This window comes from Cynoglossus semilaevis, chromosome 12 (genome assembly GCF_000523025.1).
Source record: "Cynoglossus semilaevis isolate Cse_v1.0 chromosome 12, Cse_v1.0, whole genome shotgun sequence".
NCBI classification, from domain to species: Eukaryota; Metazoa; Chordata; class Actinopteri; order Pleuronectiformes; family Cynoglossidae; genus Cynoglossus; species Cynoglossus semilaevis.
The window spans coordinates 3,128,339-3,145,085 of NC_024318.1; the positions used below are offsets into that span (position 1 = coordinate 3,128,339).

General features: G+C 39.3%; 1 protein-coding gene and 1 long non-coding RNA gene across 2 annotated transcripts in view; both read left to right on the forward strand.

Annotated features, from left to right (window-relative positions):
• The window catches only part of asrgl1 (asparaginase and isoaspartyl peptidase 1), a 4,607-nt gene extending 1,598 nt beyond the window's left edge, over nucleotides 1–3,009 (forward strand). The window contains exons 4-7 of the mRNA XM_025061124.1: nucleotides 13–128; nucleotides 275–396; nucleotides 1,510–1,621; nucleotides 1,752–3,009. Coding sequence (XP_024916892.1) covers nucleotides 13–128; nucleotides 275–396; nucleotides 1,510–1,621; nucleotides 1,752–1,965 — 564 coding nt within the window. The 3' untranslated portion in view covers nucleotides 1,966–3,009. The remainder of the gene's footprint in view (nucleotides 1–12; nucleotides 129–274; nucleotides 397–1,509; nucleotides 1,622–1,751) is intronic.
• A 2,046-nt stretch (nucleotides 3,010–5,055) lies between these two features.
• The window catches only part of LOC103386996 (uncharacterized), a 14,264-nt gene continuing 2,572 nt past the window's right edge, over nucleotides 5,056–16,747 (forward strand). The window contains exons 1-3 of the long non-coding RNA XR_522381.3: nucleotides 5,056–5,380; nucleotides 7,971–8,077; nucleotides 16,367–16,542. This is a non-coding gene — a long non-coding RNA (uncharacterized LOC103386996). The remainder of the gene's footprint in view (nucleotides 5,381–7,970; nucleotides 8,078–16,366; nucleotides 16,543–16,747) is intronic.

Genomic DNA, 16,747 nt, shown 5'->3' on the forward strand with positions numbered 1-16,747 from the left:
GGCGCCAATAAGTTTGCCCAAGAAATGGGCATTTCTGAAGTTCCCCCAGAATCCCTCGTCACGGAATATTCCCGTATGCGTTGGAAGAAGAACCTGGAACCTGGTGCCAACCCTGTGGAGTCCCAAATGTAAGACATGGCCTGAAGGACCACATACTGTACTGTAGGCACAGACCATTTACACATAAAACCATGTGAATGCACGCAGTGTGGAGTCAATCCTTTAATTGACTGTCTAAGTATGTGCTTGTGTCTGTGTGTGTGTTATCATGCAGGGGCAAGATGGGCACCGTCGGTGCCGTGGCGGTGGACAGAGAGGGTAACGTCGCCTGTGCAACCTCCACCGGTGGAATGCTGAACAAGATGGAGGGTCGAGTGGGCGACACGCCCTGCATAGGTCAGAAGAGTTGAACCTCGTGCTGTTGGATTTTATTGAGTCATTGTCTTCCTCAGACTGTCGGCCTCGGTCCAGGAGGAGATAACGTGTGAGGTTAGACAGTGAACCCTTAGGTTAGTTAATGAATGACTGGGTTTAGTCTCCGTGTGAAAGGTGCTGACATGAATGTTGAGGCCAAAAAAGATTTAAATGAGAATTCTTCTTCAAACACACTTGATTTAAATGGAATTATCAGTCGTTGTCCCAGTGTTTATCTGTCGTCAGTGCCTAAAGCTGCACCACATATATGGTTAACAAGTGACACCAAACAACTGGGAGCATTTTGTTAATTATTAACAGCACTTTTAACATTTGTACAAGTCAAAAAGAATTTCTTTGCTGCATTTTTTTCCCCTAAAACGGTCCCACATTTCTGTTTACTCTCTGTCTGATTTGTTGGAGTAATTCTAACCAGTCACTTCGTCACTGTCCCTGTCTGCCTGCTGTAACAGTCGGTAAATGACTGATGAGACTGGAACCATAACATCTGGTCTTATAAAAATAACGCTGTCAGGTTAGAGGTCAAGTCAGCGTTGTTTTTATAATCCAGAATCATAAAAAAAAACAGAAACCTATGAAATGAATTTCTGACGACCGCTGACACATTTTAGTAGCTGTTACTTGTGCTCTCAGGTTGACCCCATTTGAGGTTCAGGTGAGCTCACATGGGGTCACAACCCAAAGGTTGAAAAATACTAAACTAGTAAATGAACGAGGTTGTTTTTGTTACTTTTTTGATGTGTGTTTATTGAGTGGGATCCAGTGCCTGGTGGACCAAAGGAGTTCCCCCAGCAGGATACGCATAGAGCATTAAAACTCATTATAAACTTTTTAACGTATCAGAATGTTGGGGGGGTAGTATTAGTGAATGATGGGAAAGCTTGTCTGTCATACTGAAGAAGCTGGCAGGTCCTGGAGTGAGAATTCTGTTTCAACATGTCAGAAAACATCAGTTCAACTTTTTGTCTGTGTTTTCCAAGACAACGCAGCGTTGAAACCAGATGGTGAGCAGCAGGGGGCAGCAGACAGACGTCAGGATGACTTCCTGCCTCTTGTTTTGTTCTGTGTTTTCAGGTTCTGGTGGTTACGCTGACAATCAGGTGGGGGCGGTTTCGACAACAGGCCACGGAGAAGTCATCATGAAGGTCACTCTGGCCAGACTCATCCTGTTCCACATGGAACAAGGTGACACAAGTTTTTAAGTTGCTGAAGTGTCTTCTCAGACCAGAGGACACACACTGTCATATAATATCACCCTGTACATCAGTATTACTGTGGTGTTTAATGTGTAATGTCCTGGTCTCTTCATTATGATTTCACACTGTAGAAGAAGCCAGTGACATGGGCCTGGCCTACATGAAGTCCAGGGTGGATGGGCTGGGTGGGGTGGTGACAGTCGGCCCACAGGGCAACTGGGCCGCTCGGTTCTCCAGCCTCCAGATGGCGTGGGCTGCGGCCCAGAAGGATAGTTTGCACTACGGACTTTATGCAGGGGAACATTTCACTCAGAGCATTGATGATCCACACTGACACCAGAAATGTAGAGTTTTGAGCTGAGTTGATTTAGAAATGGACAAATCAAATGAATCGATGAGGCCCAATAAATTCTGAATTAGTTGATTGACTTCTGATTGACAGCCTTTGAAGCACTGATTAAAACTTGGTGGTGTTTCAGTGGACCTATAAAATCTGCAAGTCGATGTGAAAAAAACTTGCTACGATTAGATGTATTTCCGTTGTAATCCCACCAGATGGTGCTGTTCCAATACAAATTGTGGAAGCAGAGATAAAGGTGAAGGCTTAAGTTTAGTTTAGTTCTGTCTGTGAAAAAGTTACCAGCAGGTTAGATTGAAAGACGTCATAAACTGTTAAAAGAACACTGTTTCAGTAAAACATTTTTAACAAAATCAATCAATATTTGACTCTTTAAAAATTACTTTACTGCACTGTAATGAAAGGGTTGTGTTTTTATTTTATTCTCCAGCTTGTTTCTCAGGTCTTTATTTATATTTTTATATATTTTTTGTTGTTGTTGATGATTTGGGGATTTTTAAAGCCTCATAACATCCTCCCAAATGCCAACACCTTTGGCTACTGCAAAAAATTCCTGTATAAGTCCTGGAAGGTTCCTTGATATCTCTGGTCTCGTCTAATGTTAACTTTCTTTTTAATCTCTGTCAGGCTATTTTTTGAATAACATCAGCCAACATTGTATGCTAGGTTCAGCTATCTTGGCTAAGGTAAAACTGTTCTCTATTATATATTTTATATATTTTATTGATAATGACGATAATGATTGATGTCTAGTATTTAGTACTTATTTACTTTAGTACTTGTTTCATCTGTTTTGCTTGAGCGAGGCCTGAGTTTTCTGCTAACCGTCTGATGTTCGGCTGTTTCTTGGTGAACTCCTGTTTCTTTCTTTCTTTCTTTCCTTTTTGTTAATTCCACCAGATCAGTGAAATCTGAGCCATAGACCTGATCTCACACTCCACTGGTGACTGCTCTGTTGTGTTTGCATTTTCTTGTATACAAAACACACACTGAAACAGACATAAACACATCAACTTCGAATGGTTTCATCACTTCCACTTTTTTCTCCTGAGAACACAAAGTTGTCGTCCTCACCTTCTCTACCTGACAGACTGAATTCACATTTTACATTCAGGCTGAAATGTCACAAACGGATCTGATGATCTCATGTCATTCCCCTGCTGCTCACATCACACGGTGGGTTTTAAACACACACACACACACACACACACTGTCGAAGAGGAAGGTAATAAATGCTTTCATCCCTGACCATTGTGTGCGCTTCATGGCTCATTTGACCGTGAAACGTGTGTGTGTGTAGGAAAGCAGTGGTGTGTGAGATCGGGCCTTGACGGTGCAGCGTGTGTTAACTTTACGGGCTTTTCTTCCAATTATTAACTACGGTACAAAAAATGCTAATCGCTGTTCTTCAGACAACTGTGCAAGAACACTTCAAAAGACGGTTTGAGAATTTAAAACCTGCCTCTGATAATACAAAGAGTTTGGTTCACTAAAAATAATTACATTACATTAGTTCTTATTGGCAGTTGTCAAACCCCTGGGGCGCAGGTTGGTTTGTGTTTTTTCCGTCTTTTTGACCCACAGTACGATTGGCTGCAGCTCCCTCTTGTGACCCCTGAAAACTTTTGCATGTTTTCCCATCTTATTAATTGTATCACTGCCACCTGTTGGGTCGACTTTTGAGAGAAAAAAAATCCTCTTAGAAATACTGCTACTTAGTACTGCTTGAGAAACAAAAAAAGAAAAATCCAACAAAGGGCAGCGTCCCTGCTGACTGATCCTCTACTGTTGTATTGCAGTATATTCATTTTAATATTTTGACTTGAAATGATGTCAGCAACTACCCTGGAAACAAGGACAAAAACCAGGGACAATACTGAGAGATGAGTAAAAACACATTGCAGGTGTGTGTACATTACACATTGAGTGCTGTGTATGTGTGTGTTTGTAGTGACTGTATGAAGGAGCTGTCATCTGCCATCTGTCCACACTGCGTCTCAGGAGGTGTTAAAAGTGTAGGTGAGGACGTCCTCAGCGTCAAACTCGCCCACCTCTGCTTTCACTGACAACTTTTTGATTGAATCCCCGTGTCCTTACACTGCTTTGGTGTAAACACTGGAACTTCAACATGGAGGCATTTTATCTGCAGCCAGATCCTGTTTGTCCCCTAAACACAGTGATAATAAGGGTGGAAGAAAGTATGTGTACTGTATGACAGACATGAGACGCAGTATAATGGTGGGTTTGAACACAGCAGGGGACTGAGGCAGGATGTCCTTGAAAATGTCACAGTTTTCTTGTTAAATGTCTGAAATCATGAAGACTGTTAGGTCCATGTGATATATGTACATTTGCAGGGCATTTTTTTGAAGAGGTTACTCTCTAATCAGGCAGGGCATTTTTTGAAGAGGTTACTCTCTAATCAGAATCGGCTTATAGTTAATCCTGGTGGTTTATGATGATTTATTTTATTTATATGATTTATGAAAGAGCACAGTCAACAGACAAAAAAGTTTTGTTTTGTTTTTTATAGCAGAGATAAAAGCTAGCGGTTGAGACTTGTGTTGAGATTGATCTGAAATCTCGAAACCCCTTGTATCATTTATGTTTTGTGTGAATTTGTAACTTTGCTCCTCAGCTTATTTGTCTCCATCAGATGCAGTGAGTTTGTACTGTACAACAGTTATGTTATACAAACCACAATTTGAAAAAAAAAACTCGAAACTGTACCTTTAACTGTTTCGTTTTGAAGGACAGTAGATTACGAGGCGGTTGCATTCAAAATGTTTGTGCAAAAAAAATGTGCATGCGCGTGTGGTTGTGTTCTGTCATACTAAGCATGACTTGATAACATACAACCGGAAGTAAAGATTCCTAGAGAAAACTATTCGTTTTTGTGGAAAAATAATCCGCTGGTTTTATTTTTTATTTTTTATGGCAAAAGTCGAAATATATTTCTGTTTTGTAAATACCTTTATTTTTGTTATTATTATTATTATTTTATTTTTATTTTTAAACCTCGTACCGGAAATGTAATGTCATTGTAGCTAACCACCACAGCTAGCTTTTCGCCGGTCAGTCGGAAAAAGGGGGCTGGACTCCGGCCAGTTTTCTTCCTACAAAACCCCACAGACGGAGGACAAACTCTATCGGAACACAAGAACGAACACTTAAAGTAGTTTATACAGTGTAAAAAAACACTGTACAAAGGTTAAGAAACAGTTTCATGTCAGCGTTTGTATCCCCGCTGCGGTGCAGCCTCTGAGGACAAGTGGCGAACATCATTGCACGAACGTCGTCTACAGAACTGACCGAAAAGTTATTTTAAAAGTTTCCAAGAAAACGACCGTACACCCAGACGCCAACATTTACCTAAAAGAAAGTACTTCTGGTGAGTATATTTGCCTTTTCTAACTGTTTACTTTGCCTTTTGTACGGGTTTACTGTATTACCAAACGTCAGCTTGAATTCACCAAAATGTACGCTTTCACATCCTTGTATCAAGTGCTCTTTAATCCAAAAGACTTAAACCTATGTACTTTGCACGACAGTATACCACTTAAACAATCGGCACAGGTTTCGTTTGACTAGTACCACGAATATATGCAAAAATGACCAATATGTGTTTGTTTTCTTACGGATTAGCCTGGCTTCATAGTACAGTCCAACAGGTGTGGGAACTAAAGGTGGATTTTATCGACCGCATTGAATGTATACAGTGTTATGTAATGGAGAACCGCGTTAGCCTATCACCAGTGATGTTACTCTGACTTTAAGTGACACAATAATAAACCGAACACAAATGGAAACGACAACAACAACATTTGATAACGTTTTAAAGGGAGTTTGACACAACAGTTTCTACGCCTTTTACGAAAGCGGCTGCTGAAACAATACAATATAGAGTTATAGGTATTTGGATTTTCCAAAATTAGATACTGGCTTTGAAAGTAACTCACAATTCCTTTTGTATAAGACAAATCAAACTGGATTTTTGAGTTGTGTGTTGTCATGCTTTTTTTTAGAAGAACAAATGTCTGTTTAAATACATTATTAATTATTTTTTGGCTAATAGTGTAGCTGTTTACTCATGTGGCTGCAGCCCTAATGTGTAATAATGAGAATAAGTGTTGTTAGTTATGTACAGTAGAGCATTAACCTCTGAAAAACAAAGGTTGATCACCACCACAGTACAATGTGTTAATGAGTAGATCTGACTTTTAAAGCGGTTGAAGAAAACCTTCAGAGAGCTGTAATGATTGGTGGATGTTTTCCTGAATAACCAACCAAAGGTTGTAGCCTTCAGCCTTGTCCTCTGTCACCACTGGGCCAGTGGAATGTCTGCATTTAGAATGTCAATTTAAATCTGGTAATAAGTAAACTGCAGCGGATTACGTATAACCATGACCCTCTCGACTCCCCCTGTTCGTCCCTCTGTGCTCCCTGGGGACGAGGCTGGATTTTGTTCCCAGGCAGGATGAGAGAAAAGCCTGTGTGACAGAGAAAGCCCGAGACCTTCACTTCAGCAGTGAACGGAAAGTGGCTGGAGTCAGACTTAGAGTGTGTTAGAAAGGAACAAATAAGTAACTTTATAAAGGGTTTCTATCAAAATTATTATAAAGTGAGGTAAAACATGGATGTACTGATGTATGTTCAGTTTTGATTCTCTATGAATTGTTTTCCGTTGAGAATTACTATGACACCAAACTTGTAAAAAGAAAAAAAAAGTACTTTTCTCTCAATAAACCTGTGAGGGTTATTCAGATAGAAAACCTCTTCTTCATGAACTCTGTCATGAACGACTTTAATTGTATGGATTTTATATCAAGAGGAGGATATTTTTTGCCTGGTAGGACAGATTGTATTCGGCCTAGTTTTTTTTTCTTCTTATGTTCATTTTTGTAGCCAATGGTCTGCGTCAGACTCAGAGTCAACGCTGACTATCAGTTCTTTATACGACCACACTGTAAAAAAAAAAATTGAACTATCCCTTTAGGTTGGTAAAGGGTAGCATTAATTTACACAACCCATTGTGAGAGTAGGAAGTTGTTTTTTTTGAACATGTAGGTATTTTTTTTGTAATGTCATCATAACAAGAGAACTGTTATGGCCTCAGGTGATTCCACATTATCACATTACACCACACTGAGCTTCTCAGAACTCAGCAGTGATTTAAGATATGAACTTAGTGGCTGGAAAGAAATTCCACAGGAACGATCCAGTGAGTTGACTGTATTTTGTCCCTGTGTTCACGCCTGACTGTATGCATGTGTGTATACGTGGGTGTGCGTGCGTGTGTGCGTGTGTGTTGGTTGTGAACGCCTGGGTTGTTTGTGTTGATCTATGCCTTGGAGTTCTTTGTGTTTGAGGAGGGGTCTCCGGCCTCGCAGGGCTGACCTCTGGGTTGCTATGGAGAAAACAGGCGCCACTTCCTGAATTCTCCGGCCCATCCCATGATGCATTATAAGGCAGGGGTCTGCAGTCGAGGCAGAGAGGGAGGGGAACAGTTCTCCTTTAGAAGAGTTATACGTGCTATAAAAATGTAATGAATAAACAGTGTAAGGCAGCAGTGATTCAGAGGGAGTGAAAGAACAGGAGTGGAACACAGACCCTCGTTCAGTTCGTGACGCCAAAACAACGCACAGGCGTTTAATTTAAAGGTGGAAAGTCTGTCATTGTCGTGACGTAGCTGAGTTAACATTCCTGTGTTCTTTCAAGGAAGGAGTCTGTGTTTCTTTAGCACGTACAGTAGGGGTTCTACACCGAGAACACAGTCTGGGACTCTAAGGCGTTAAAGCTAACGTTAATTAATTACTGACAAAAAAAAGACGTTGAAAACACTGATTAGAAGATTCTCACCTGGTGGGTGGCGGAAGATGTGGACTGTAGAAAGCTTTGAGTTGGTATTTCTTTTTTAACTGTTTAATGTTTGTATAAAAGCATGTTGTGTGAATTTTGTTCTTTTTTTTATGACTCTGCAGAACTGAAGCTGTTGTTGGGAGCCTGAAGATCAGAGCTGATGTTGGTGATGTCAAAGGCACAGATGTACCGTCACAAAAGGTTTCTGCTTTGCTGCTCTATTGTGCAGGTAAGACATTATACTATTACATCTATATATAATGTGTATGCCTGAATGTATATCTTACATTGATTATGGTTACTGTTTGCTGCCACCTGCTGAGCTCTGTTTATAGCATTAGCCCTACATGGTACAAATAGTTTGTGGTAACTAGGTATATAAATGTTTGTACTGACTGGAAAATAAGTCTACTTTTACAACTGTGTTTAGTTTGTTTTTTTTAGTGTCACAAGACACTAATGCTACTGTTGTGCCTAGCGGTGTTCTCTAGATGTAATCACTTCGAAATCGCGATAACGTGGACGTGACCAGGTCACAAACACAGGCTTGCGTGTGTGATATAAAAGCGGCGTTATAGCACCCCAGACGTGGTTGGCTTATTTTAAGCTTAAAGACTGGAATTTGGGCAACTTTTCACCTCCCGACATCTGCAGGCATCTTTTAATAATTAACAGACTGTTGGCACGGTTAAATTAGTACACAAACAGAAATGTGAAAACAAGCACGAGCCTCGCCTCGCTGATTTTTGTCACTGCTTCTTCTTTAGCTAAGCTAAGCACAGGTCTGCTGTAAAAGCACAGAGAACAGAGCGATAGCAATCTTTTCATCATCCACTGTTCTGAACTAGAGCCAAAATTTCACACTTTGTGCATGGAGTGGGTTTTAAAGATACAGACGAGACAGAAGTGAAGTCTCAGACAGTCCAGGAGTTTATTATCAACTTCTCCAACACCATTGCACAACGTATCTTCCTGTGAGCCCCCCCTCCCCGTCCACGTCTTTTCACCTGAGGGCACTGAGTAACATTAACTCGACAATTTTGCCCCCTTCTAAGAGTCACATTGTTAATGATCAGAGTTCCGGTTTTTACGGGCCACCAGTTCTGTGAGTACTCAGGACCCTGCTTGGAATATCTGCTAGTCTGTTAAACTGCAGTTAAACAGAGGCCGATGTACAAGGTGTGTTTGTCGGAGAGGAGGGGAAAAAAGAGAGGAGCAGAAGGAGGAGGCACAGGGGTTAGGATTGATGCGTTCAGATATAATGGAAACTTGGAAAACTCCCAACTACGTTCACATTCACACAGTAATGTAAAGGTCACAGCCTTACTGTACTGTTGGGAGTCATCAGTGACGACGAGAAGCGGATTTGTAGTTTAATAATGAAGTAATTGGCACAAAATACTAGGATTGTTTAAGATGGATTTAGATTGTTCGGAAAAATTTACATTCCACCCTGTTGACGATAAGAAAAGGAGGAGGAACGTTCATCAGACGTCTAAACAAACTCATGCCAGTAACGTCCTGGAAGGAAAAATGCATTGTTTAGAGGAAGAAAAACAACAAAAACCTCACAGTTATATAAAAAAAACTGGATAAACTTCATTTCACAATAGCTTAAAGAACATGGACTGAATAGATAATGAAACAGGCTAACGGGTTCAACAAGTTCCTGATCGAATTCCTCATCACTGAATCTGCAGTGTGGCTTTGTCTTTCTGGCATTATTCTGTTTTTTTCAAATTCCTTTATGATATTTTAGTAATTGTTTTTAAGTAGTTGTTATGGTTTCAGTTGTGTAATGGTAGCTGTACATGGTATGAAGTCTACTTTTTCCATTTGGAATACAAGTCGCACGACCAACCAAACTTGCTACATAGCTGGAAGAATACAGAATCCCATTTTATTTTGATCAATTTGCTCTAAATTGTATTACCTTTTATTCACATTACAATTAATAGTGAACTGTCTGTAGTTTTTTAAAGGTTAGGAAACCAAAAAAGGTTTCTCACCAATGTAAGAACATAACTGTTAAAGTGAACACTTCAGGTACTGAGTGACTTATCAAACCAGTGTGTGGAGCCGTCACTCACTGGTTAATGATACTATTTTTTGTTGTACCTGTTTTACATTAAAGTCCTATAAAAGAAAAAAAAATAATTTCCCTGATGAAAACATATTTAACTTTTGCAAAACCTGAGTAGCAGCTCCTGTGTCTTTGTTATGAAGTCTTTTACCAAAAGTGGAAACAAGTGCAACGTAAAAAGGGATTTTCCTATGCAGAAAAGCTACATGTAGCCAACACATAACCAGAAATATGTTATTTATGCAGAATAGCCAACACATAACCAGAAATATGTTAGACGAAGTAGTTCCTCCTGTATCCTGCTAATGGCTACAAAATACCCAAAATGTAGCTACCGTTTGCCAAATAAGCTAAAGGTCATGCAAGGAAAAGCTGGTTTGAAGTCAGCCATTTAAAAGTAGCCAAATAGCTAAAGGTCAGACAAGAAGTGTCTTATGGTTGACCATTACGATAAACTAAAATTAACCTTTAATGGAAACTTTTGCTTTCATTTTGTGTCCGATTGACGCCGACTCAGTTTAGAGGTCATGTTAAGAGTCCGAGTCCTTGGTACAGTTTACGTTGCTCGTGGTGTTTGACCTGGCACACTGTGACTGTTATTGTACTGTAGTCAAAGACTCTGGAGTGGACGGAACAACACACACACAGACACAGGGCCTGCCACACTTTAAAGGTTTCCTCTGTAGCACCTTCAAACATTAATATATCACCACTGAATGGGCCGTCACCTCGGTGTATTTACTGTACACAGATCTGACTGTTCTGCACAATCCACACCTGCGAGTGCCGTGGTTCAATGCCAGGTCCATAAGTAAATGGGTATTTGCGAAAATGAAGCTGCTTTACTTTGTCGTGTTTATCAGCCGACGTCACACTGTTCTCCAGTTCATCCTCCGCTTGGCCACATTTTTGACATAAAGCAATTCTGTTTCTGAAGCAAATACGTCAGCTGTTTTCCTGCCTTTGTTAACGTTGTTGTAGAGTTTGACATTGAGAAATGGCTCAGCATCAATATCTGTCTCTTAGAAAAATTGATTTTTTTGCTTATCTGTCATCTGATTGGCCAACAAAGCAGACCCAAGTTAGAGGTTTGTCGCCCCCTGTTGACTTGGCCGTACTCTCAATTGGAGTTTGAGCTTGCATGAATTGGAACATTACCAAAAAGATGTAGGAGGAAATCCTCCCTAAAGAGGGAAAAAAAGGCTGTCAACATTAGAGACAGACCACTTACATCAACATGAAGTTATTTTCTCACTAGTTATTAATGAATAGAACGAACTCTGCTTATCCTTCTCCCTCCTCCTCAAACATATCTATAAGTTGTGTTTTTGCACTGACAGAACCATTAAGTTAATGATGTGAAACGCCGGAAAATGTGACACGCTGCTCGTATCTAAAATGTGCTGTGTGCACAGACCAGCTTCTGAGACTGACTTTACTAATTAAACTAATGTCATCGTGTTTAATGTCTCAGCGACTGTAGTGGTAGATACAGTTTATTTCTTTTAAATGAGAGCCTGAGTTTGTATGATTTGGTGATAAATGTGAGTGTGAATTGTCGTTGTGATGGACTAGTAAACCATGTCCGGGGAGATCCTCCAGCGGTCTAGACATACAGCAGCATAATAAGGAGTTGAGTTGTTGTGATTTCTGAGCAGTTAGTTTGTTGTTGTTTTTTTGCCTTTTGTGCTCATGTATAACATGGAAGTCAAACACTTCCAGTTCAGAGACATTTTATACGGAATATGATTTAAATGTGTGCTTTTAGAATCAGGTTGTGGAATTTTAATTTGTTTTTAGTTAAGTTGCCAAAATGTGTATTATTTGTATACCTGAGGTGAGGCTGAATTGTGTGTGTGTGTGTATATACACACCTGCCGTTGGTGTCCTCTCTCCTTTTTTTGCTCTTTCACTTTGATTATCTCTCTCTCTCCCCCTCTCTCTCTCCCTCCCTCCCTCCTTCTTTGCTCGCTGTGTTTCAGTCCGTTGCCAAGTGCTAAGAATCTGGGGAATGCAGGATTGCAGTGTTCTGATAAAGTTTGCTTTGTTCCCCAAGTGACCTGAGAGAAAGAGAGTGAGTGAGAGAGAAAAAGAGAGAGAGAGATAGAGAGAGGGAGAGTAAGTAGTAGCCATAAAAACATACTCACGCACAAAAACTCCAAATGTCCACAGGCGTGCGTGCTCCAGACGTTAGCATCTTATTGTTGTTGTTCTCCCCAGTGTGTGCAGACGTGGACAGTACGACGGTGGCGGTGATGATGCAGAAGCCGTGGTGTAATCAGAGACTAAATAACACGTTCTCCATTGTATCTTCTACATTCCTGCAGCATTATGTTTGCTCGTCATTGTTCAGCCGTCCATTTAGGCCCAGTCTGCCGTCTGGAGTTTAGAGGTTTTTTTCACAACACAGAAAAAAAACCCAAGAGTCAAGAGTTCCCGAGTGTTTGCCGAGTTACTGAGTGAATTGGTGTCTTTTCAACCTCTTCCACACTCGATTCTCTTCCACACGTAGTGAAGGGAGATTGTATTTAACGCTCGTTCGTCCTGTGAATCACACAGAGGATCTTTATTTGCATTCTTCTTGCCGCTGCACAGGCCACGAGAGTACAGAGAAGACTGATGGAACTCTGTGATAAGTGGTGTACATGTGAGGTACAATACTCTGTACAGTGAAGCTGTTTTTTAAGGCTGACTTCATCTTGATACTAAGCACAGACTGTGTGTAATTTGGACTTCTGAGTTTTATCATTTGAGCCAACTCCCCATCAGTGCAGTTGTGTTGCCTGAGTGCAGATTCATTTTTTGACTTAAGTTGGTTTGGACATAAATATTAAGCTCCAAATAGAAAATCAGAAACCAGCGTGTTGTGTTAGCTTTAGCTTTAGCTATAAAAAGAAGCTAACAAAAGGCCTGTATTCTCTTACCCTACTTCCTTTAACAACACACACCTGGCATACAAAGAAAGTTGTGTCCTTTCACTAACTTTCATTCACACAGAAGGACACACCAAAGCCACTCTGATTTTTATTTTTAAAAGTGAATGAGAAACAACAGAAGAAACAGGAAGTGAGTGTTTGGGTTGAGGGGGCAGGGTCAGAGAGGGCACTCTGGGAGTCCTGCACATCTATTTAGCGTGTGACGGAGTAATTAAGTGTGCGTTTGAGTCTGTGTGTGGAGCTGTGGGAGTGTGTATGAGGGCTCAACAGAAATGCTGAGCTGTGTTTACATGGTAAATATGTCTGTGTGTGTTGTGTGTGTAGGAATTTAAGGTGGTGGAACACTTACAGAACAACAGAGCTGCAAAAGAAAACATGGTGGTAACAATTAATGGTGACAGGACACCACAGAGTCTGTACTGTACATCTAACGCTGTACCACTTTATTGTGACAAATTTTCTTTCTCTATCTGATCAACATAACATGCGAGGATGTAGGAATTGACAGAAAAACTCTGAACTCAAAATACTCTAATTTTATAATTATGTTTTGTGATAAATTACCCCAAAAATATTTGCTCTAAAAATTTTTTCAAAATGCTGTAATTTGATGAGAAGCATGCAAAACTGACAAAAAAAAAATCCAAAACATTTTCATCATTATCTTTAAACATCTGACCAAATCATAGGGTTTTGCTGAAAAATCTCCCCCCCCCCAAAAATAATGCTAAATTCGTATTTTTTGAAAAAATAAAAATTCAATAGAGTTCTCAAGATATTCTATTATGATGTGAAACATGCAGAAAAAATAAAATTTTGAAAAAAAAATTCTAAATATTTCATCAGAATTTTTCCACATCTGACCAAAAATTACATGCTGAATTTGAATTTTTCCAAAAAATCGGTAAAAACTTTTTTTTTCCAAAAAATTCATAAAATGTTCTATTTTGATGAGAAATATTCAGAAAACATAAAATTTTGAAAAAAAATTGAATCATCATTTTTCAACATCAGACCAAAAATTAGTGTATGGCCGAAAAATTCCCAAAATAAAATAATGCTAAATTCGTGCTAAAGTTTATGCAGAAAAAATAAAATTTTGAAAAAAAATTGAATCATCATTTTTCAACATCAGACCAAAAATTAGTGTATGGCCGAAAAATTCCCAAAATAAAATAATGCTAAATTCGTGCTAAAGTTTATGCAGAAAAAATAAAATTTTGAAAAAAAAATCTAAATATTTTCATTACATTTTTCCACATATGACCAAAAATTACATGCTAAATTCTGATTTTTTGAAAATAATCTGAAAAAAAATTCCAAAAAATTTCTCAAAATTTTTTATTTTGATGAGAAACATTTAGAAAAGATAAAATTTTGAAAAATAATTTCATCATCATTTTTCAACATCAGACCAAAAATTAGTGTATGGCCGAAAAATTCCCAAAAAAAAAATTGCTAAATTCGTGCTAAATTTATGCAGAAAAAAAAAAAAAAAATTTCATCCTCATCCTCGTCTCATCTGTCCCTGGCTTTGAAGTAAGCTAACAATTAGCACCTTTTCTGTTGTGCACATTTTACTGCTAATATATATATATTTTTGCATTGATGTTTTTTTGCCAAGTTTTTACATTTAAGAAAACCTAAAATTCTTTGATTGCCTTAATGAATCTGTCATGTATTTACAGCCAAACCCGTGCCACGGTACCAGGTTGATCACCCTTGTTGACGTCAGATGTACTGAAGATTTAAAAAAAATTTTTGGAAATTTTTTTTTTTTGGAAAAGAATTTTTTTTTTTTGGGAAAAAAATTTTTTTCTAAAAAAAAAATTTTGGAATTTTTTTTTTTGGAAATTTTTGATTCCAAAAAATTTTTTTTAAAAAAAAAAAAAAATTCCAAAAAAAAATGGTTTTTGGAAAAATCCAAATTGAAATTTTTTTTCTAAAAAACTTTCAAAATTTTCTAATTTGATGAGACATGCAGAAAAGGTAAAATTAAAAAATGTAGTTGTCATCAAACTTTTTCAACGTTAGATTTTGAGTCTCAAAAATATCCAAAAAAAACAATTTTTTCCAAAATATTTCCCAAAATGTTCCATTTTGATGAGAAACATGCAGAACAGATAACATTTTGTTAAAAATTTTCATCATAATTTTTCCACATCTGACCAACATCTCTCCTCCTTTTCCTCAGGCTGTTGGCAGTCAAGGCTACTGTAAACATCCTTGACTGGAAGCTGGTGTTTGGTTCTTGGGCTTTCAGTCGGATGTTTGCAGCAGCCAACTGCTAGTACCATCACTGTCGTCCAGCTGCTGCTTGGGGGACATGGGGGTCCAGATAATTGTTTGATACTACTAGACTACGAAGCTTCTGGCTTTGGCACAAACCAAGTAAGGTTCACTGGCTTGACCACTACATTGTTAGCTGCAGCCTGACTTTAAACCATCAGCTAATCACAGTCTTCTTCAGCTGAATGTAAGTAACAGAGGGGGAAAAAGTCAGCTCTGTAGAAAAGGAGCGAGCGAGTGGGAGGGTGGAGGAGGGGGAGTGGGGGCTGTTGGAGGAGTGCCCTGCCACGGCAAACTGACTACAAGCGATAGCTGTCTCCAGTTTGTTCCCAGTGGATGGGCCTTATTCTCCCCTGAGAGATGGAGGAGAAAGGAGGAGGAGGAGCAGGATGAGAGCAAAGCAGTGGTAGAGATGGAGAGGGTGAGGGAGGGAGAGATTTTTAATTTGAGCCGAGAGGAAGTGGGTGGAACGCTCTCTCCAGGGGCTGCAGACAGGGAAGGAAGGAAGGAAGGAAGTGAGAAGGAAGCGTTCTAATATTAACCCCACCCCCTTTGAACCTCCACCCTACATTCATCACGGTATGAATGAAAACACGCTGAGATTTTCTTTTTTCTTCAGTGTTTCTACTGTAAACGTTCAGGAACTCTGTTCTGTAGAGAGAAACGGTGTGTTTTTGTTTTTAATCAGCAGTCAGTTGTTTACAGGCTTTATTGATACTGTATTTCAGTTTACAGATATTTACAAATTGTACAAACAAAATGTGTTTTTTCTTCTATGGGTGTTTTTATTTTTTTTGTCAGAAAAGTTTGCATAACAGCAAGAAAAAGTGAAAACACATCAACAAATATTTAAACAATTACAAAGTCAATTATAAATTCTCCTTTCAGCTGGTTAAATGGTCCAATAAAAGGATCATGGATTTAAAAAGAAATGTCACTGAGTTCCAGGTTGTGTAAACATCCTACACTCTCGGCGTCTGCCCTCTGGTGGCCGGGGGTGGGAGTGTTTGCGCCCCCTGGCTCAGAAACTCTGCTTTTTTCTTCATGTTTCTATTGACTAATAAGTAAGTAAACTGTATTATATCACAGTGAAGTTTCTTAGCAGTTTGTCCAAGCCACTCCCTCTTCAATAGTGAAAAATACATTGTCTCGTTTATGTAATTTCGAGATGTAATCAGTGCACATGTCTGTTTGACTGATTGTGTTCCAGCTTTGAAGTCATGGGAGTCGGGACCGTGAAGCTCCTCGGACTTCCTTGCCCAGCTTTGCCGGAATGCTTGTCATTCAGGACAGGAAACAGGGAGCGGCACGACTCTGATTGGCCGGATTCCTTGACCCAGCGACCTTGACATGGCTGTCCCACAGGGGCCGGGGGCCACACATACAGTACATATATCCGTACAGTACATAAATACTGCAACAGTGGAGAGTATGTGGCAGATTAGTGGAGCGTAGAATAAAAGACCTAGAAAGACAGAAGTGATTAACAATCATCAAAGACCAAACAGAAATTATGGCTGTGGGAAAAACAGACATAAAAGTACATTGTGTTTTTCTCACATTGTTTTTTTGAGTTAATGTTTTGTTTGTT